The sequence below is a fragment of the Mytilus californianus genome, unplaced genomic scaffold (genome assembly GCF_021869535.1).
Source record: "Mytilus californianus isolate M0D057914Y unplaced genomic scaffold, xbMytCali1.0.p SCAF_4, whole genome shotgun sequence".
Classification (NCBI taxonomy): domain Eukaryota; kingdom Metazoa; phylum Mollusca; class Bivalvia; order Mytilida; family Mytilidae; genus Mytilus; species Mytilus californianus.
In genome coordinates this window covers 72,300,193-72,322,798 of record NW_026262690.1, presented here as the reverse complement: position 1 = coordinate 72,322,798, position 22,606 = coordinate 72,300,193, and the positions used below count along the sequence as shown (strand labels likewise).

Genomic DNA, 22,606 nt, shown 5'->3' with positions numbered 1-22,606 from the left:
TCTCTGGAAGGGTAAGCATATTATGCGCTACATTTGGCACCCGTTGTATTGCTCATTTAAGTACAAACCTGGTGATATACCTAATTCAGTAGGTCACATTCGGAGAAAAAAGAACGGGATTTTGGTTACGACAATTGGAACATATATGTCGTCATATTTGTTGATAGGGAAATGTGTATCATCTAGGATATATACAATATCTGTTTATGAAAGAAAGGCAAACACATTTTGCTTTACCAAAATTTATTTTCTCGTATCGATTCTTCTCAACCCTAGAAATAAGATAGAAATAAATTAACAAATGGTCAATTTAAAAATGTCAAGCATGATGTAAAAAGCTGTTTATTATTGTTATTCACATGTCACGTTTTTACCCAGCATTGCTATGTTTTAAATGATGCATTTCACGACATCGTATTTATATCTAACTAGAAAAAAAAAATATTAGCAGAATTGTTACTTTTAGCAGTCGAAATGATTAATGTCGATTAATATGGTTCTTTCCAATATTTTACTAAATTTCATAAATTGTAGTATATAAAATTGCATCATTATAAAGTGTTTTGAAAGTATAGCATGTCTTGATATGATGGAAAGTATTTATTGTTTGACACATTGAATACATATTTGTTGATATTATTGATTAAGACATATGATCTTTGGGTCGCTGTTTCATTCATGGATAATTTACAACCAACAAATTCGTTGTATTAGCGATACAAATATTAATTGACAGTTTCCTCAAAGTCCTTGCAAGCAGGTTTTTGTGAATGAAAGATCAATGCTTCTCTATTCTGACGCAGTATAATATGCACATCATATAACGTAATAGCATAAAAGTACAAATTTAACTGCAGCAGATGCACATTTCTACAATTTATGAATCTTCAGTGATGCTGGAGGCAAAAATATTGGAAAATCCAAAACGCACAATTTAATACAAGCATTTATTTATTTTAAAATGCTCTAAAAATTAGTTGTTACTGGTTTCATTTAGTAACTTCGACTACTTGTAAAGCAGTACTGTGTGTCTTTAGCCTTTTTTGTTGTTTTTGTGCTTTGTGTCGATCTGCAAGGTCAAGCCTTTTTCAGCTGAGTGCTACATTTTTTTTTAATTTTGATTTACACCTTTGTCCCAGATTAGGTGCGGGATGAGTGCTCGAACACATAATTGACCCCGCCACATGTTTCATGTCGGGGACTTTTGTAACCTGCTGTACGGTATTGGTTTTGCTAATTTCCGATGGCCGGTAAGTGATTCACAGTGGCTTAAATCGACGTAATATGGTTTGTAGTGGATAGTTGCTTCACTGATAAGCATGCCACATTTCCATATTATTGTATCAAAGAGCTGATAAAACTTAGAACATCCAAAAGGGCAGTTTAGCTGGACAGGGAATAGAGATAAACATATAGGAGAAACATTACCTAATATCTAAAAAAAAGTTTCAACAGCAAATTTTAATAAAGCAATATCCGTATTTTTATGCTAGTACCAAATACATTAACGATAAGTTGTAGATTCTTAATAGTAGGAGTTGACATACCATAATTAATGCCTAGTCCTGAAAGCAAAATAAATTGATATATATATTACTGACCACACGGTGCTAAAATTGAAAACTGTTAAATCAAAATGACTGTTATATGACAATCTATGACAAACGTGATGTATTAAAGTTTGTCAACATCCCATTTCTCAGCAGTAAAATACCCTCTGCTCTATCGTATGGCATTTACACATCGCAGTTAATACGTTATTACCAGGGTGTGATTTTACACCACAACTGCTCCAACAGAGTTATGACAAAGAACGATTTAAATTGAAACAACATAAGTTTAATATCACAATACAAATTGGTTGACCGATCACGATGTGTTAGTGTCGGTGTTTAACCCACCATTTTCTTTGAAAAAATGCCTGTTCCAAGTCAGGTATATGACAGTTGTTTTCCGTTCGTGCCGTTAGTTGATAACGTTTAACGTTTGAATCTGTCAGTTGTTATGGACTTCCCCTTTTTCAATTATCCTTGAAATTCGATAGTTTTGTTAATACCTTTTTTTCTAACTCACTGGCGATATGTTTTCCGTGATTTTATATCTTCAGATAGCAGTGTAGTCGTTTGATCAGTAATTCCACCAATTGTGTCCTATTTCCGATTGTGACATTTTTATTGAGTGTGATCGCGCATTGTTTGTGATGCATGCATACACAGCAGGAGATGCATGACTTGTCGATGCACCGGTCTCGCTCTTTTTTAAGTTCATGAGTTTACCTCAGTTTTTTTTTTGTTACCTTGATTTGTCTGTTTCCTTATCGATTTACGACATTTTACCATCGATAGACAGTCGCCTTATTTCATATAATTGCAGTGTATACTTGGCATACGACTAAGAAAGGAATATGGTATATACATTAATTAACTTTTGATATTTACTTTAATTGTATGTCTTATACTGTAGATTTTGTATGCTTAATAATACAGCATGCTTTTTATTAAACAGTTAATATGTAAATGGTTAAAACCTTGATGAAATAACCATTATTCTCATTTAAGAAAAAGTTTCTGTTAATCAATTCCTGACTTGGTACAGCCATTTCCTGATGTAGAAAATGGTGGATAAAACCTGGTTAAATTTGATACATTCCCTGTCAAGTTAAAACACCAGTTTCTGACATTCTGATTGACCAAGATATTCTAAGCGTCGACAAGGCGGCTTGGCAACACAAGAGGACCAAATCTGAATGTCTTAATTTGTTTAGAACATTTCAACATGCCAATGAAAGGTTTTTTTAAATCTAGCATTACCTCCATATTGTGAAATAATGTGCTGTTTCCTCAGATATCCAAAACAGCTACTTCTACTATGAAATCGTTGATAACAATCAATCCACAGACCATAAAACCGACGTGCACTACATGTCAGTTGATATGCTGAGGTAAAAAAGAAATGAAATAAAACAACAAAAAAAGCAATTTATATCATTAAAAGCATGGACGCATTTAGACATTTTTTTTGAGGAACATAAACAAATAATTAATTCTAACACAAACAAAGCAATATCATTTTACAAATTATGACACCATGGAAAAATTCCGGATCTGTTCTATTTGAATATCAAACTTCATTAAATCTAATCTACCTATGATTTTTTGTTTTAATTTATTTTATTTCAAAAATGTCTGTGGAAAGAATTAATTTTTACATAACTTTTCAATGACATCCTACCACAAAAATATGTTTGTCAAAATTCATGATTTTAAGCAAATACTTAGTTTTCCTATTTGAATCAATTTGGGATACCATGTTGGACCTATTGTCTATTGTTGTTGCATATAGTCAAACATATAATTCTCAGAACTAGGGATTTTGCCACAAATTATCATGTTTACATCAAATCTGACACCGGGAAGCAATTTTGAAAAGCATATTATACATGTTATACCTATTCATCAATTTTCATTGTAATCGACAATTCTCAAAATTGGTGGTTATTGAACAAAAAAGAGTGTTTTTTGGTGAAATCTAGTTTTTAACGCAATTTGTTCATCCAATTTTTCACAAAGTGTTCCACAGAAATCAATTTGAGCTAAATTTAAACCAACGGTTCAGTTTTCAAAATTCTGGCATGAAAAGATGTTTCTCAAAATTTGTGATTTTGTAACAAACATCTTAGTTTTTCCAAATCAATGGTCCCATTTTAGCTAAAAAAACAATATGCTCATCTATAAAACCAGGTTCAATCCACCATTTTCTACATTTGAAAATGCCTGTACCAAGTCAGGAATATGACAGTTGTTGTCCATTCGTTTGATGTGTTTTGTCATTTGATTTTGCCATGTGATTAGGGACTTTCCGATTGAATTTTCCTCGGAGTTCAGTATTTTTGTGATTTTACTTTCTACATTGTATTTACAACATCTGGCCTCCTCCCATACTTTTTATTTAGCTTTTTTGTTTACACAAACTAATTTTTAATATTTTCAATTTCTAAATATAAACTGAATTGTTTTTCCAAAATCAATGTGTAAATCTTCATAAAAAAATATAATGCACATCTTAATATGGTACACATCACTGCGTTATATTTCATTCGCCGCTTTCATAATGCTTTTGGAGTTTTTAATGTTGGTTCAAAGCTGCATATCAAACTATATTTCTTATTGGTATCGTGGTAGCCGCATGTGACAATTTATTTAGCATCTAACTCAAATATATATTGGATTGCTCAAATTTGTCGAGCCTATTGAAATATTGGCTGCAGATGCCACGATGAAATAAAAATAATGATAACCCTGAAATGGAAAAAGGGTGAGTGACATGTTTGTCATTATACTTTGGCTATAAAGTTTGTTAAAAACTAAGAAATTTTAACTAATAACACGATTTCTATTTGTAAAATGATAACTGATTGTTTCTTTTGTCCTCCCCCTAGAATACCGTAAGAGCATTTCATTTTTATGTCCTTGTCATATGAAATAAATAGCGTTTGACGTTGCAAAAATAATATATGATTGCAAAAAACTATTACGACAAAGACTGAATTACAAGCTATTAAACGGCACTTACAGAATTTTCATCAAATCGAGATAATGTCAAGATTTATATGACTAGAATAAAACATTTAAAACACTACTTAAAAAATTATATTTTGATTCATTCGACAATTATAATACGTTCGTTGGACATAATCTACCTCAGTTCAAATACTCACAACAATCGTCAAAATGTGCAGTTAAAGGATAACTTACGTTTTGCAAACACTATTTACTTCGAATAAAACTTAATTATTAGGACTCTGAGAACATTTAATTGTAAATGTAGATCTCTCATTTCTATAATGTGACTTTTACGTTCTTTGTTTTATGGCTGTGTCCTCGACAAGAACACAAATTTCATTAAACTCATAAATAGGTAGTTAACCTACCTCGACCGTTGTAATTGAATCTACTACCAATGATTTTAAATCCATTGAATCTGTTGTAGTAATCGTTGTAACTTATATGAGGTCCACTGATAAATCTTGTATCGTACCCGTTAACTCCTATGCCATCTCCTTTACAAAATAATAAAATATTTCATCACAAAAACATTTTCATATTTAGCTAATATTCTAAGCATAAAATATGAAGGGAATACTATCGATCTGAAGATTTATTTTCTGAAATATGAATATTAGAATTGAGAAAAGCAACCTAAATACGATATCAAGCAGAAGTCGTTGGAACAAATTATATGATACTTTATCATTGGCAATTAAAATGAATAAAAAAAACAACCAAGGATCTCAGTGCCGCATGAAACTATTTATGCTTTAGATACCACCTTGTTATTTATATAATTTTTTTCACACGTACCAAAATCCAAATACTTTCACATTATCCCCGTAATGCGCACACATATCTATAAAGGTAATGTATATGTTCCTGTGTAGAATTTTAAAACGTAAAATCTATTGCCTTATATCCTTCGATCGAATTTGATTTTAAGATTATATGTATGACTAAGGAATGTCACAAGCTTTCAATAACTAAATATAAGACAATATTACCTCCAAACGGTGCAAATAGCCCTTGTGTTCTCAGATATCCAAAGCATCTACTTCTACTATGGTATCTAGTATAACAGTTACCCCAAAGACTGTAAAACTGACTACTACTGCATGTCAGTCGATACGCTTGGATAAAAGTAAATGTGATACATCAGTAACGCATTTAAATATCAATATTTACATTGTTTGATGGACTTATTGATTACTTGGTCCTTAACACAACTTTCAACACTATTGTATTATTTTTGGCAGTCTGATTTTTTTGGTGAAAAAAGAGTTAGTCCCCTGACAGAATAACCAATCTTCGGTAGGAAAACTGACAATCATGGTCAATTAAGATTGGAGTTGAACGCACCTGATACGTGCCGGATGAAAACTAACAAACTCAGTGTTGACAGGCCAGTGATACATTAGTTCAACTTTATAGACCACTCGGCCACCAAGGCCCTTTTAATTGTTGGATGCTGGACGCTATTTCATAAGCTTTTTTAAACAAGCTTTACATGAGTTTTGCTCCTATTTGCATTTGTAATGAACATTAAATGCAGATATCTTCTTTTTCGTTGGATGCAACACAATAAGGAGTTAACGTCAATGCGACAGCGACCCAAACACACATAAGCACTAAAACTGATCTATCATATTCTATTTTATTTAAAAATAAGGAGATGGGGTCACTCTCCATCAAAGAACAAAAGATGTACGCTGTGATAAAAAGTTAATATAAAAACATTAACTATTACCTACATGCCATAAATTCAATCTTTGGATGGTACACTGAAATTCATAATCACGAAATAATTTGGTCTTTTTCTTATAAAAAAATTATTCAGTATTATTATTTAGATATATTAGGAGCACGAACATAGTGCCATTGACACAACCGTCCCTCTTTTAAATGTTCATTAAGTTTAGTTTACCAAAACTGGCAGTTTAGAGCTTAATTTTGCATTTTTTGGCAGCATGATGTTTTTCCAATAAATCTGTCTTATTGAGATTCTCAGAAGATTTGTTCTGTCAATGTGGAGCTCTCATGTCTACCATATAGCTTCTAGCTATAATTATGTATTGACTTTGATTCTCGAATTGTTGTCTTTAATTCATTTAAACTAATAAACAAATAGTTAACTTACCTAAACCGTTGTACTGAAATCTACTACCAACGATTTTAAATCCATGGTATCTGTTATAGTAATCGTTGTAACTTATATAAGGTCCACTGATAAATCTAGTATCATACCCGTTAACTCCTATGCCATCTCCTTTAAAAAATTATAAAATATTTCATCACAACAACATTTTCATATCTAACTAATATTCTAAGCATAAAATATGAAGGGAATACTATCAATTTGAAAATTTATTTTCTGAAATATGAATATTAGAATTGAGAAAAGCAACCTAAATACGATATCAAGCAGAAGTTGTTGGAACAAATTATATGATACTGTATCATTGGCAATTAAAATGCATAAAAAAAACAACCAAGGATCTCAGTGCCGCATGAAACTATTTATGCCCTAGATACCATCTTGTTATTTCTATAATTTGTTTCACACGTACCAAAATCCAAATACTTTCAAATTATCCCCGACATGCGCACACATATCTATAAAGGTAATGTATATCTTCCTGTGTAGAATTTTAAAACGTAAAATCTATTGCCTTATTTCCTTTGATCGAATTTGATTTTAAGATTATATGTATGACTAAGGAATGTCACAAGCTTTCAATAACTAAGTATAAGACAATATTACCTCCAAACGGTGCAAATAGCCCTTGTGTTCTCAGATATCCAAAGCATCTACTTCTACTATGGTATCTAGTATAACAGTTACCCCAAAGACTGTAAAACCGACTACTACTACATGTAAGTCGATACGCTGGGATAAAGTAAATGTGATACATTCAGTAATGCATATAAATATCAATATTTATATTGTTTGGTGGATTTATTGATTAATTGGTCGTGAACACATCTTCAACACTATTGTATTATTTTGTGGCGGATAGATTTTATTTGTGAAAAAAGAGATAGTCCCCTGACAGAATAACCAATCTTCGGTAGGAAAACTGACAATCTTGTTCAATTAAGATTGGAGTTGAACGCACCTGATACGTGCCGGATTGAAACTAACAAACTCAGTGTTGACAAGCCAGTGATACAGTAGTTAAATTTCATAGACCACTCGGCCACCAAGGCCCTTTTAATTGTTGGATGCTGAAAGATATTTCATCAGCTTTTTTAAACAAGCATTACATTAGTTTTGCTCCTCTTTGCATTTTAATGAACATTTAATGCAGATATCTTCTTTTTCGTTGGATGCAACACAATAAGGAGTTAACGTCAATACGACAACGACCCAAACACACATAAGCACTAAAATTGATCTATCATATTCTATTTTATTTGAAAATAAGGAGATGGGGTCACTCTCCATCAAAGAACAAAAGATGTACGCTGTGATAAAAAGTTAATAGTAAAACATTAACTATTACCTACATGCCATAAATTCAATCTTTGGACGGTACACTGAAATTCATAATCACGAAATAATTTGGTCTTTTTCTTATAAAAAAATTATTCAGTATTATTATTTAGATATATTAGGAGTACGAACATAGGGCCATTGACACAACCGGCCCTCTTTTAAATGTTCATTAAGTTTAGTTTACCAAAACTGGCAGTTTAGAGCTTAATTTTGCATTTTTTGGCAGCATGATGTTTTTCCAATAAATCTGTCTTATTGAGATTCTCAGAAGATTTGTTCTGTCAATGTGAAGCTCTCATGTCTACCATATAGCTTCTAGCTATAATTATGTATTGACTTTGATTCTCGAATTGTTGTCTTTAATTCATTTAAACTAATAAACAAATAGTTAACTTACCTAAACCATTGTACTGAAATCTACTACCAACGATTTTAAATCCATGGTATCTGTTATAGTAATCGTTGTAACTTATATAAGGTCCACTGATAAATCTAGTATCATACCCGTTAACTCCTATGCCATCTCCTTTAAAAAATTATAAAATATTTCATCACAACAACATTTTCATATCTAACTAATATTCTAAGCATAAAATATGAAGGGAATACTATCAATTTGAAAATTTATTTTCTGAAATATGAATATTAGAATTGAGAAAAGCAACCTAAATACGATATCAAGCAGAAGTTGTTGGAACAAATTATATGATACTGTATCATTGGCAATTAAAATGCATAAAAAAAACAACCAAGGATCTCAGTGCCGCATGAAACTATTTATGCCCTAGATACCATCTTGTTATTTCTATAATTTGTTTCACACGTACCAAAATCCAAATACTTTCAAATTATCCCCGACATGCGCACACATATCTATAAAGGTAATGTATATCTTCCTGTGTAGAATTTTAAAACGTAAAATCTATTGCCTTATTTCCTTTGATCGAATTTGATTTTAAGATTATATGTATGACTAAGGAATGTCACAAGCTTTCAATAACTAAGTATAAGACAATATTACCTCCAAACGGTGCAAATAGCCCTTGTGTTCTCAGATATCCAAAGCATCTACTTCTACTATGGTATCTAGTATAACAGTTACCCCAAAGACTGTAAAACCGACTACTACTACATGTAAGTCGATACGCTGGGATAAAGTAAATGTGATACATTCAGTAATGCATATAAATATCAATATTTATATTGTTTGGTGGATTTATTGATTAATTGGTCGTGAACACATCTTCAACACTATTGTATTATTTTGTGGCGGTCAGATTTTATTTGTGAAAAAAGAGATAGTCCCCTGACAGAATAACCAATCTTCGGTAGGAAAACTGACAATCTTGTTCAATTAAGATTGGAGTTGAACGCACCTGATACGTGCCGGATTGAAACTAACAAAGTCAGTGTTGACAGGCCAGTGATACAGTAGTTAAATTTCATAGACCACTCGGCCACCAAGGCCCTTTTAATTGTTGGATGCTGGAAGATATTTCATCAGCTTTTTTAAACAAGCATTACATTAGTTTTGCTCCTCTTTGCATTTTAATGAACATTTAATGCAGATATCTTCTTTTTCGTTGGATGCAACACAATAAGGAGTTAACGTCAATACGACAACGACCCAAACACACATAAGCACTAAAATTGATCTATCATATTCTATTTTATTTGAAAATAAGGAGATGGGGTCACTCTCCATCAAAGAACAAAAGATGTACGCTGTGATAAAAAGTTAATAGTAAAACATTAACTATTACCTACATGCCATAAATTCAATCTTTGGACGGTACACTGAAATTCATAATCACGAAATAATTTGGTCTTTTTCTTATAAAAAAATTATTCAGTATTATTATTTAGATATATTAGGAGTACGAACATAGTGCCATTGACACAACCGTCCCTCTTTTAAATGTTCATTAAGTTTAGTTTACCAAAACTGGCAGTTTAGAGCTTAATTTTGCATTTTTTGACAGCATGATGTTTTTCCAATAAATCTGTCTTATTGAGATTCTCAGAAGATTTGTTCTGTCAATGTGGAGCTCTCATGTCTACCATATAGCTTCTAGCTATAATTATGTATTGACTTTGATTCTCGAATTGTTGTCTTTAATTCATTTAAACTAATAAACAAATAGTTAACTTACCTAAACCATTGTACTGAAATCTACTACCAACGATTTTAAATCCATGGTATCTGTTATAGTAATCGTTGTAACTTATATAAGGTCCACTGATAAATCTAGTATCATACCCGTTAACTCCTATGCCATCTCCTTTAAAAAATTATAAAATATTTCATCACAACAACATTTTCATATCTAACTAATATTCTAAGTATAAAATATGAAGGGAATACTATCAATTTGAAAATTTATTTTCTGAAATATGAATATTAGAATTGAGAAAAGCAACCTAAATACGATATCAAGCAGAAGTTGTTGGAACAAATTATATGATACTGTATCATTGGCAATTAAAATGCATAAAAAAAACAACCAAGGATCTCAGTGCCGCATGAAACTATTTATGCCCTAGATACCATCTTGTTATTTCTATAATTTGTTTCACACGTACCAAAATCCAAATACTTTCAAATTATCCCGACATGCGCACACATATCTATAAAGGTAATGTATATCTTCCTGTGTAGAATTTTAAAACGTAAAATCTATTGCCTTATTTCCTTTGATCGAATTTGATTTTAAGATTATATGTATGACTAAGGAATGTCACAAGCTTTCAATAACTAAGTATAAGACAATATTACCTCCAAACGGTGCAAATAGCCCTTGTGTTCTCAGATATCCAAAGCATCTACTTCTACTATGGTATCTAGTATAACAGTTACCCCAAAGACTGTAAAACCGACTACTACTACATGTAAGTCGATACGCTGGGATAAAGTAAATGTGATACATCAGTAATGCATATAAATATCAATATTTATATTGTTTGGTGGATTTATTGATTAATTGGTCGTGAACACATCTTCAACACTATTGTATTATTTTGTGGCGGTCAGATTTTATTTGTGAAAAAAGAGATAGTCCCCTGACAGAATAACCAATCTTCGGTAGGAAAACTGACAATCTTGTTCAATTAAGATTGGAGTTGAACGCACCTGATACGTGCCGGATTTAAACTAACAAACTCAGTGTTGACAGGCCAGTGATACAGTAGTTAAATATCATAGACCACTCGGTCACCAAGGCCCTTGTAATTGTTGGATGCTGGACGATATTTCATAAGCTTTTTTAAACAAGCTTTACATTAGTTTTGCTCCTATTTGCATTTTTAATGAACATTTAATGCAGATATCTTCTTTTTCGTTGGATGCAACACAATAAGGAGTTAACGTCAATGCGACAGCGATCCAAACACACATAAGCACTAAAATTGATCTATCATATTCTATTTTATTTAAAAATAAGGAGAATGGGTCACTCTCCATCAAAGAACAAAAGATATACGCTGTGATAAAAAGTTAATAGTAAAACATTAATTATTACCTACATGCCATACATTCAATCATTGGACAGTACACGGTAATTCATAATCACGAACTAATTTGGTATTTTTCTAATGAAAAAAAATATTGAGTATAATCATTTAAATACATTAGGTGTACGAAAATAGTGCGTTTGACACAACCGTCCCTCTTTTAAATGTTCATTAAGTTTAGTTTACCAAAACTGGCAGTTTAGACCTAAATTTTGCGTTTTTTGGCAGCATGATGTTTTTCCAATAAAACTGTTTTATTGAGATTCTCAGAAGATTTGTACTATCAATGTGGAGCTCTCATGTCTATCATATAGCTTCTAGTTATAATTATTTTTTGATTTTGATTCTCGAATTTTTGTCTTTTATTCAATTAAACTAATAAACAAATAGTTAACTTACCTAAACCATTGTACTGAAATCTACTACCAACGATTTTAAATCCATGGTATCTGTTATAGTAATCGTTGTAACTTATATGAGGTCCACTGATAAATCTAGTACCGTACCCGTTAACTCCTATGCCATCTCCTTTACAAAATTATAAAATATTTCATCACAACAACATTTTCATATCTAACTAATATTCTAAGCATAAAATATGAAGGGAATACTATCAATTTGAAAATTTATTTTCTGAAATATGAATATTAGAATTGAGAAAAGCAACCTAAATACGGTATCAAGCAGAGGTTTATGGAACAAATTATATAATACTGTATCATTGGCACTTAAAATGCATAAAAAACAACCAAGGATCTCAGTGCCGCATGAAACTATTTATGATTTAGATACCATCTTGTTATTTCTATAATTTGTTTCACACGTACCAAAATCCAAATACTTTCACATTATCCCCGACATGCGCACACACATCTATAAATGTAATGTATATGTTCCTGTGTAGAATTTTAAAACGTAAAATCTATTGCCTTATTTTCTTCGATCGAATTTTATTTTTGGATTATATATATGACTAACGAATGTCACAAGCTTTCAATAACTAAGTATAAGACAATATTGTCTCCAAACGGTGCAAATAGCCCTAATGTTCTCGGATACCCAAAGCATCTACTTCTACTATGGTATCTAGTATAACAGTTACCCCAAAGACTGTAAAACCGACGACGACTACATGTAAGTCGATACGCTGGGATAAAAGTAAATGTGATACATTAGTAATGCATTTAAAATATCAATATTTACATTGTTTGATGGATTTATTGATTAATTGGTCCTTAACGCAATTTTCACCACTATTGTATTATTTTGGGGCGGTCAGATTTTATTTGTGAAGAAATCTTTAGTCCCCTGACAGAATAACCAACCTTCGGTAGGAAAACTGACAATCTTGGTCAATTAAGATTGAAGTTGAACGCACCTGATACGTGCCGGATTCAAATACAGTAGTTCAACTTCTTAGACCACTCGGCTACCGAGGCCCTTCTCATTGTTGGATGCTCAACGATTATTCATGAGCTTTTTTAAACAAGCATTACATTAGTTTTGCTCCTATTTGCATTTTTAATTAACATTTGATGCAGATATCTTTTTTTTCGTTGGATGCATTACAATAAGGAGTAAACGTCAATGCGACCCAAACATACATAAGCACTAAAATTGATCTATCATATTCTATTTTATCTATCAAAAAGAAGATGGGGTCACTCTCCATCAAAAGATGTACGCTGTGATTAAAGTTGATAGTAAAACATTAATTATTACCTAAAGGCCATAAATTCAATCATTGGACGGTACACTGTAATTCATAATCACGAACTGATTTGGTCTTTTTTTATAAAAAAAGAATCGAATATAATTATATAGATACATAAGGTGTACGAAAATAGTGCGTTTGGCACAACCGTTCCTCTTTTAAATGTTCATAAAGTTTAGTTTACCAGAACCAGCAGTTAAAAGCTTAATTTATCTTTTTTTGCCAGCATGATGTGTTTCCAATAAAACTGTCTTATTTAGACTCTCAGAAGATTTGTACTGTCAATGTGGAGTTCTCAGGTCTATCATATAGCTTCTAGCTATAAATAAAGGCAACAGTAGTATTCCGCTGTTCAAAAGTCATAAATCGATTGAGAGAAAACAAATCCGGGTTACAATCTAAAACAGAGGGAAACACATCAACTATGAGAGGAAAACAACGGAACAGCAGAAACGATGAAGTCCAACAAAAACAAACGCAAACATACATAGAAACGACCTATTTGATAACAACTGCCGTATTCCTGACTTGGTACAGGACATTTTAAGAAAAAATGGTGGGTTGAACGTGGTTTTATGGCCACACCTCCCGCTTATATGGCAATGTTAAAAAATATCGCTAAAATGACAAAACTACGTGACAGAAATATAGCACAAACAAACGCAAGAACACTCACCACAGAGAAACGCACAAATAAATAATATAATAGTCGTAACAACATGTAAACCGCAGAATAACAACGAACATCTTCCATTAACGATAGCACAGGACATCACACACAGTGACGTATTTTTGTAACGAATATATAATCTTGAAATTCATATAATTATTTTAACAATACTAGTCCAATAACCAAAAAATTATCATGACTATGACGGTATTGAAAGGCTATTTTAAATAAATGCTGTGACGACGTCATAATTATTTGGACTAACACAACACTTTATTCATGGAAAATGGAAATTAACTCGACTATACTGACAAATAAGATATATGTGAAATGTACCGAAAATACAGAATTCAAACCACAAACGATAAGACATAACACAATATCCAACCGAAACCACAACAGAAACATCAAAAATAAATATATGAATGTTGGATGTATAAATACCGAGACACGTCGTATAGCAATGCAAATTCACACTTGGCAAAACAGTCATATTCGGGAATAGGTCACATTCGGTACTTAGAAGACAGACGACATAGATGTTAAACCACAATTTAAGACGTGGAAAAATTGCCATTAGTTAGTTTAGACACAGACACATCGTATAGAACAACCAAATCGTGATGGTGTCCATAAAATTTACGGAGTGTCATTTGTAATCTTTCCTCCTCATAACTCTGTTGGAGCAATTTCTGCGTAAGGAGCACACTCCGGTATATGAAGTCCGTATAGGGTGAACATGCACGAGCATAACGTATCAATTGAGATATGTAAACACCATACGACGGAGCAGAGGGTATGTTACTGCTGAGAAATGGGAAATTGATAATTGGGAAGTTGAAATCATTCCCTTTGTCATAGATTTTAGTGTGAAGTCGTCCATCTGTGTCAATATTATGGAAAAGATCAAGGTATGAAGCAGTCCTTCTAGTATTAGTAGTATCCTTAATTTCAAGTTCACTGGGATATATGAGATGCAAGTACTGACTGAAATATGGGTTATTCATTGATAGGACATCATCAATATATCTGAAAGTAAAATTAAAGAATTTTACAAGGTGCTTTTCCTTTTTATCTTTGAGAAGGTTCTATAATTGATTCTTGACTTTGATTCTCGAGTATTTGTCTTTAATTCAATTAAACTAATAAACAAATAACTAACTTACCTAAACCATTGTACTGAAATCTACTATCAACGATTTTAAATCCATGGTATCTGTTATAGTAATCGTTGTAACTTATATGAGGTCCACTGATAAATCTAGTATCGTACCCGTTAACTCCTATGCCATCTCCTTTACAAAATAATAAAATATTTCATCACAACAACATTTTCATATCTAGCTAATATTATAAGCATAAAGTATGAAGGGAATACTATCGGTTTGAAACTTTTTTTTCTGAAATATGAATATTAGAATTGAGAAAAGCAACCTAAATACGGTATCAAGCAGAGGTATATGGTACAAATTATATGATACTGTATCATTGGCACTTAAAATGCATAAAAAAAAAAAACAAAGGATCTTAGTGCCGCATGAAACTATTTGTGCTTTAGATACCATTTTGTTATTTCTATAATTTGTTTTGCACGTACTAAATTCCAAATACATTCACATTATCCCCCACATGCGCACACATATCTATAAAGGTAATGTATATTTTCCAAACAGTGCAAATAGCTCTTGTGTTCTCAGATATCCAAAGCATCTACTTCTACTATGGTATCTAGTGTAACAGTTAATTCAAAGACTATAAAACCGTCTTCTATTACATCTCAGTACATACGCTGTATCATAATTTGATTTGATCAAGTTTACAATTAAATTTTGATGGGCTTCATTCCACTTTTTTCAATAAAACATGCTGTTTCCTTTGACCGTTTAAGATTTAACGTTAATACGTACGTAAAACCTTGCCATATCCATACAGTTCACTTAAACCTAATTATAAACCATTGTAAGAGAATCTATTATCAACAATTTTGAATCCATGATATCTGTTGAAGTATCTGTGGTAACTTATACTATAACCATGATGGAATACAACACGATGTCCTTTTTTCAAAAAAAAAATCAATATAAAAAGTATATTTTCAGTGTTTTAGGGTACAAATTAAAAACCTCGTGAGATCTTAAGTCAATCACCAAATCTTTTGTGAATCTATTTAAAAATCCAGTGTTTCATACATCTTCCTTCCAGTAAATAAATTAATGTAAGTTTTGAAAACCCATATGAAAAAGTTAAAAAAGTCATTCCCAGCTCCAATTACTCGCAATAAGTGCAAAACTGCAAAAACTGCCAAAGTAGGATCATTTTGAGATATTTTCATCCATCTTTAGATATGTACAAAGCCTTTAACTAAAACAATATTTTGCTACAAGATGTTTATTACAGAGGTGTTAAGATGTGAAAAAATATATCTTTTGGAAAGACCTTTACTCATATCTAGTTCGTTCAAAAACTATGAGTAAAAACCCAATATCAGGTCCAATATGTCCATTCTCCTTGTTCATTACATCAAAGTGACATAACGTGTGACAGTTCTGTAATATAGTGACCCGATTTTATCAACCTTTCCATTTATCAATTAAATTATCTAATCTTGTAAAGTCTTTAATATGTCTTCTTGTAATTTCGTGGACTAAACAACATCTCTTATTATACTTCTTTCTATATTTTAGTTCTATTAAAAACATAAATTATCCGAAGTTGTTTCCCTTTATGGAGCTAAAAATTTATTATGAATAAATATAAATAGTGTTAGAAATATTTCAAAATTTCATTACAGTTCATTTATTGAAAATGACCGTATGAAAGATTTTTCATGTCCACATTGAAGTGCCGAATATGGGCATGGAGTTCCTCAAACACGAAATATCCAACTTTGCATTTATTTGCAAGTGTAAAAATGTCCCTTTTAAAACAATTTCGATTAAGAACTTCTGTTTACAAAGACGGATATTCATTAGTAGAATTTTCATTTTTGGTTTTGCATTCACGACCTTTTACAAAGTATGCTTTCTTTAAATGTTTGCAGAAGAGCAGCAAATTGCAGCCCCTTAGTCGACCATCTTTTAAGTGTTTATTATTTTGGTTTGCTTGAAGTTCATGTAGTTTACGTATGATCCTAATTTCAACAAGAAAAAAACGTAAAATTCCTTACAAATGCATATTCACATCGATATATATACACGGTATATTTATTGAACCATCCTCCTATAAAATGTTGTTGGTTGAAAAACTGAAAGAGAGTCCTAGGAACAATCAACTCCCGGACATATAGAGGTCGATATATAATCTTCACTGATTTTGAAGTTAACATACGATCTATAAGGAAGTATAATCGTTCATATTATATATCAAGCGTACCATCGTGTCTTCACAAGATGAGAATAAATCATAAAGCAAATATCGACATTTTGCTGTCAATACCTGCTATATTTAATACAAAAACAGGAATTCGTATCCTAACTGAAGAAGTATACAACCTTTAAATAGGAAAATGCCTGTACCAAGTAAGGAATATGGCAGTTGTTTTTACTTGTTCCGTTGATTGTAGCGTTTCATTTTGTCAGTTTTTATGGACTTCCCCTTTTTGAATTTGCCTTGGAGTTCAGTATTTTTTGTTATACTGTTTTGCTCATAACAAAATTTTCAAAGTGCGATATTTACGACACCATAATGTGGTTTTATTCGATTTTTGATGCGATTTTATTTGGTTTTTGGAGTATTTTTATTTAATTTTTAGTTTCCGCTGGTGTTTATTTTTGTCTGTCCCTTTTTGTGATAAAAATTTAGTTATAAGAAACAAATATATATATATATATATTAATATTAAGATCCATTTTGTTAGATCTGGTGATCAATTTATTTGGCAATCGCCAATGGCAGTCAGCAGGGTTTAAGAACATCAGTTGTTCGACCTGTTAGTCAAATGCGTTTTGTTAAAATAGACTTTTTTTACTTTTTTTGGTCTTTTGGAAATTGTTGTTTGTGCTGTATTTAGACCCCTCTACCAAGAAATTTGTTTTACATGCACACGTATAAAAATTGCGGTTTTTATCCAACGCAATCATAGGTTTGAACGTTGTTTTCAATTTAGACTTTTATATATTTTTTCGTTTGGGCTTGTATTATATTTTCCTTCGTGTTTATATGATCCGTTCATCCTATTTCGACTCTTTAAAATTCAAGAGTCTATCCTAAATTGAGGTAAATTATATGGCCTTCCAAATACCGTTTCGATCCCTAACATCACTGAAGAGACATTAATTGTCGAAATCCGGATATGGTGTAAAAATTTTTGCACCTCATGTTTGTGGTATACCATCTTTTCCACAAGTTTATTGTTTTCTGTTTGGTATATAATTAATATTAAGATCCATTTTGTTAGATCTGGTGATCAATTTATTTGGCAATCGCCAATGGCAGTCAGCAGGGTTTAAGAACATCAGTTGTTCGACCTGTTAGTCAAATGCGTTTTGTTAAAATAGACTTTTTCACTGTTTTTGGTCTTTTGGAAATTGTTGTTTGTGTTGTATTTAGACCCCTCTACCAAGAAATTTGTTTTACATGCACACGTATAAAAATTGCGGTTTTTATCCAACGCAATCATAGGTTTGAACGTTGTTTTCAATTTAGACTTTTATATATTTTTTCGTTTGGGCTTGTATTATATTTTCCTTCGGGTTTATATGATCCGTTCATCCTATTTCGACTCTTTAAAATTCAAGAGTCTATCCTAAATTGAGGTAAATTATATGGCCTTCCAAATACCGTTTCGATCCCTAACATCACTGAAGAGACATTAATTGTCGAAATCCGGATATGGTGTACAAATTTTTGCACCTCATGTTTGTGGTATACCATCTTTTCCACAAGTTTATTGTTTTCTGTTTGGTATTTAATTAATATTAAGATCCATTTTGTTAGATCTGGTGATCAATTTATTTGGCAATCGCCAATGGCAGTCAGCAGGGTTTAAGAACATCAGTTGTTCGACCTGTTAGTCAAATGCGTTTTGTTAAAATAGACTTTTTCACTTTTTTTGGTCTTTTGGAAATTGTTGTTTGTGCTGTATTTAGACTCCTCTACCAAGAAATTTGTTTTACATGCACACGTATAAAAATTGCGGTTTTTATCCAACGCAATCATAGGTTTCAACGTTGTTTTCAATTTAGACTTTTATATATTTTTTCGTTTGGGCTTGTTTTATATTTTCCTTCGTGTTTATATGATCCGTTCATCCTACTTCGACTCTTTAAAATTCAAGAGTCTATCCTAAATTGAGGTAAAGTATATGGCCTTCCAAATACCGTTTCGATCCCTAACATCACTGAAGAGACATTAATTGTCGAAATCCGGATATGGTGTACAATTTTTGCACCTCATGTTTGTGGTATACCATCTTTTCCACAAGTTTATTGTTTTCTGTTTGGTATTTAATTAATATTAAGATCCATTTTGTTAGATCTGGTGATCAATTTATTTGGCAATCGCCAATGGCAGTCAGCAGGGTTTAAGAACATCAGTTGCTCGACCTGTTAGTCAAATGCGTTTTGTTAAAATAGACTTTTTCACTTTTTTTGGTCTTTTGGAAATTGTTGTTTGTGCTGTATTTAGACCCCTCTACCAAGAAATTTGTTTTACATGCACACGTATAAAAATTGCGGTTTTTATCCAACGCAATCATAGGTTTGAACGTTGTTTTCAATTTAGACTTTTATATATATATAGCAAAACTTTCCATACGCATTCACAAAAAAAAACCAAAAAAAAAAAAAAAAAAAACCAAACCAACACAATGGAAACTGTGGGTAGTCCTTGTATACGACAAAATCATCACGGTACATATTTTTCAAAATTAATTGAATACACTAAGAAGACAGTGACAGCAAACAAAACACTCGTGTGTATCATCATTATTTTGTAAAAATTATAATTGAAATTAAAAAAATGTTCGCAAAGTTAATTGAGTTTTCTGCGTATCCGAATGAAAGAATTGGGTGCAGAGAAAGACAAAAATGTATTAACTTTTTAATCTGTTCAGACAATTTAAGTTTATATTCTCAAATGCATCGAATCGTTTACTTTCAAATGTGTAGGTTTCTAGTGTATCTGATGAATATGTAAAAAGACACACCTGTCGTGATTGTATTGTACCTTTATTGACAAATAAATTGAATGTTCATACTCTTTTAAATCAGCTGTTCAATTTACTCTAAAAATGGTCACAGAGCAATATCATAAAATGTAAGATATCATAGCAAACATTAAATATAGATTCTTGATTATAGAGCGTCAGTACATTAAAAAAAATTCTGTAACAAAAAATTCAAATGTATCTGTACATATCAAAACGCATTGTTAGAAAATGACGATGCATTTCCACCTTGCAAAGGTACTATTATGACAATAACTATCTTTATATAAAAAAAAAAAACGAGCTCCTTGTTCAATATGCGTAGGCTTACTAACATGTATATCGTCTCACCACACTAAGAACTTTTTATAATACTTGTACTTACCATAACTGGAAACCTCACAGATCGCAACTAAAAAATGAAAAAAATGTTAAAATTAAGAAAATTATAAGATTATCTTCATACTTAACTTATCTTAACATTTTATAATAAAACTTTAAATGTTAAATACGGATATTTTTTATATACAATACATAGTTGTGAATTAGGATGACCATTTTGCCTTTAGAACAAATTTCAACAAAAGATAATTATGTTATTAAATTTCTAAGCTTAAAAAATAAATGGTCCTTCATTACAGCAAAAACAGTTCCTTTCACATTTATGTTTCATAACCTTTAATAGCAAAATAAGCAGTTTTTAGTACCAAAACTTACAGAATATTTATATTTTGATACACTGTACCCGATATATTAAAGGAAAACGCGTATCGGGGTAAAAGTGTTTTAATTCTACTAGTTGCATAGAACCCTTAATTACCATATCCTTTTTAATGACCATTTCTGAATGCGTAGATAATCCCTATATGCAAATCATGAGATATGATATGATTGCTAATGAGACAACTATCCACCACACATAAAATTAAGTGGTAGTAAGCAATAACAGGCTAACTTACAGCCTTACACAATCGGAAAACCAATACCGTATAGTCGGCTTTAAAAGGCCCGACATGAAAAATGTGAACAAACTTAAACGAGAAAGCTAACCGCCTAATTATATTAAAACAATTTATAAAAATACATATATGGCAGACATGAACCAACGAAAACTGTTTAAATTACGTTATGTTTAATGTAAGAATCTCGTAAAACCCTTCAGAACAAAGAAACCAAATCGAACAGGAACGAGACCCAGTACTTCGACAATTGAAGTGTCTTCTGGTTTGTATGCATTCCCCGTCATGCATATCAACAATCAATCAATTTTCCGCATTATAGGGAATAGGATACAATCTGTTAAGAGGTAAGGCTTATTTTTCCTGTATTTCTTTCGTTCACATGGTCAAAATCTTAAATTGTCAAATTCTACTAAAAGTTTTATATCAAAGAGTTTATATCATATGATAATAACATTTGTTTACAGTTTTATATATATCTATTAATAAAAATTATATTCAGTGCTACATGTTGCTGATAAATGCACTTTGATACAAAATTGCAAATCTAACATTTTATCAAATTTTGCATCGAAGGACTTCGCTTACCAAAATAATTACTTTGTTTCCGAAAAAAGCTGATACATATATTAACTTCAGAATTCCGGTTTTGGTTAATGATGTTCTTCTCATACACATTTTTTATATAAAGACTATAAAAATTTGCCCAAATTTCTTTTATTTGCAATTTGGGCTACCTTTAGACGTTTTTAATTTCAAATTGGTCAACCCATTCTATTGTTAGAACCTTAAAATATATATATTTTGCTGTAATTCTATGCATTTGAGTAAAGATTGAAAGATTTTTTAAAATTGATCCTAGGGTAAAAGAATTCAGGAGAAATTTACCGTACCTCAAATTTACAGATCAGACAACTATTCTGGTTACTTAATAATACATCGCGGGTACGTTTTTTGCGATCAGTTTAAACGGTCGAAACTACTATCAATAGAACCATAGTTGATTAATTAATATTAGTTTAAAATAGATTAATAACTAGTTACTACAAGTTTAACTCATTCAATGCAAAGTTGTAGACATTTCAAAGAGATGAAAAAATCTTTAAAGTATCGAATGTTTTGTTTGACAATCGAAACATTTCTGATTACATATGGAGAGCGGTTAGCCATTGCTGTTCCCTATATATAAATACATTTATAAATATTCCAGCATCTTAACTTTGAGAAAGACCAAATTTTCATCTTATTATTCTATTCATACGGTTTTGCCGTTATCATAGCTATTTAAAAATATAATTAACTACCTGCGATCGCGATAGCCAGCAGAAGACGTATCCCGTGAGCCATGTTGTTGAATGAGATTAGGAGTAGGAGTTTAGTTAATTTATACCGTGTTAACTCTGCCATGTGTTACAATACACTATTTGCACTAAATGTTTTGTTTTTGTGTTCATTTCTACTTATTGTGTAATAACATATGCAATTGAAAGAGTAAACTTCCGTGTTCTTTAAATTCAACATGAAAATCAAATCAGATGAAAAAGTAACATTTTCTTTTCTGC

At 31.4% G+C, this 22,606-nt stretch overlaps 1 protein-coding gene across 1 annotated transcript; it reads right to left on the bottom strand.

Annotated features, from left to right (window-relative positions):
• Positions 1-243: 243 nt before the first annotated feature.
• LOC127737067 (uncharacterized) lies at positions 244-22,398 on the bottom strand. Its single transcript, XM_052247600.1, has 12 exons — positions 22,349-22,398; positions 20,471-20,497; positions 11,956-12,084; positions 10,823-10,948; positions 10,200-10,328; positions 9,068-9,193; positions 8,444-8,572; positions 7,312-7,437; positions 4,931-5,059; positions 2,811-2,936; positions 1,497-1,565; positions 244-272 (listed from the first exon to the last, which is right to left on the bottom strand). The coding sequence occupies exons 1-12, from the start codon at positions 22,389-22,391 to the stop codon at positions 244-246; spliced, it is 1,188 nt and encodes a 395-aa protein (XP_052103560.1). The 5' UTR covers positions 22,392-22,398.
• Positions 22,399-22,606: the final 208 nt, after the last annotated feature.

Coding starts and splice junctions, on each gene's coding strand:
- LOC127737067 (XM_052247600.1), bottom strand. CDS start 22,391: ATGGCTCACGGGATACGTCTTCTGCTGGCTATCGCGATCGCAG. Junction 5,060..7,311: donor GCTATTTGCACCGTTTGGAG/GTAATATTGTCT, acceptor TATTTTGTAAAG/GAGATGGCATAGGAGTTAAC. Junction 273..1,496: donor ACTTATCGTTAATGTATTTG/GTACTAGCATAA, acceptor TCTTATTTCTAG/GGTTGAGAAGAATCGATACG.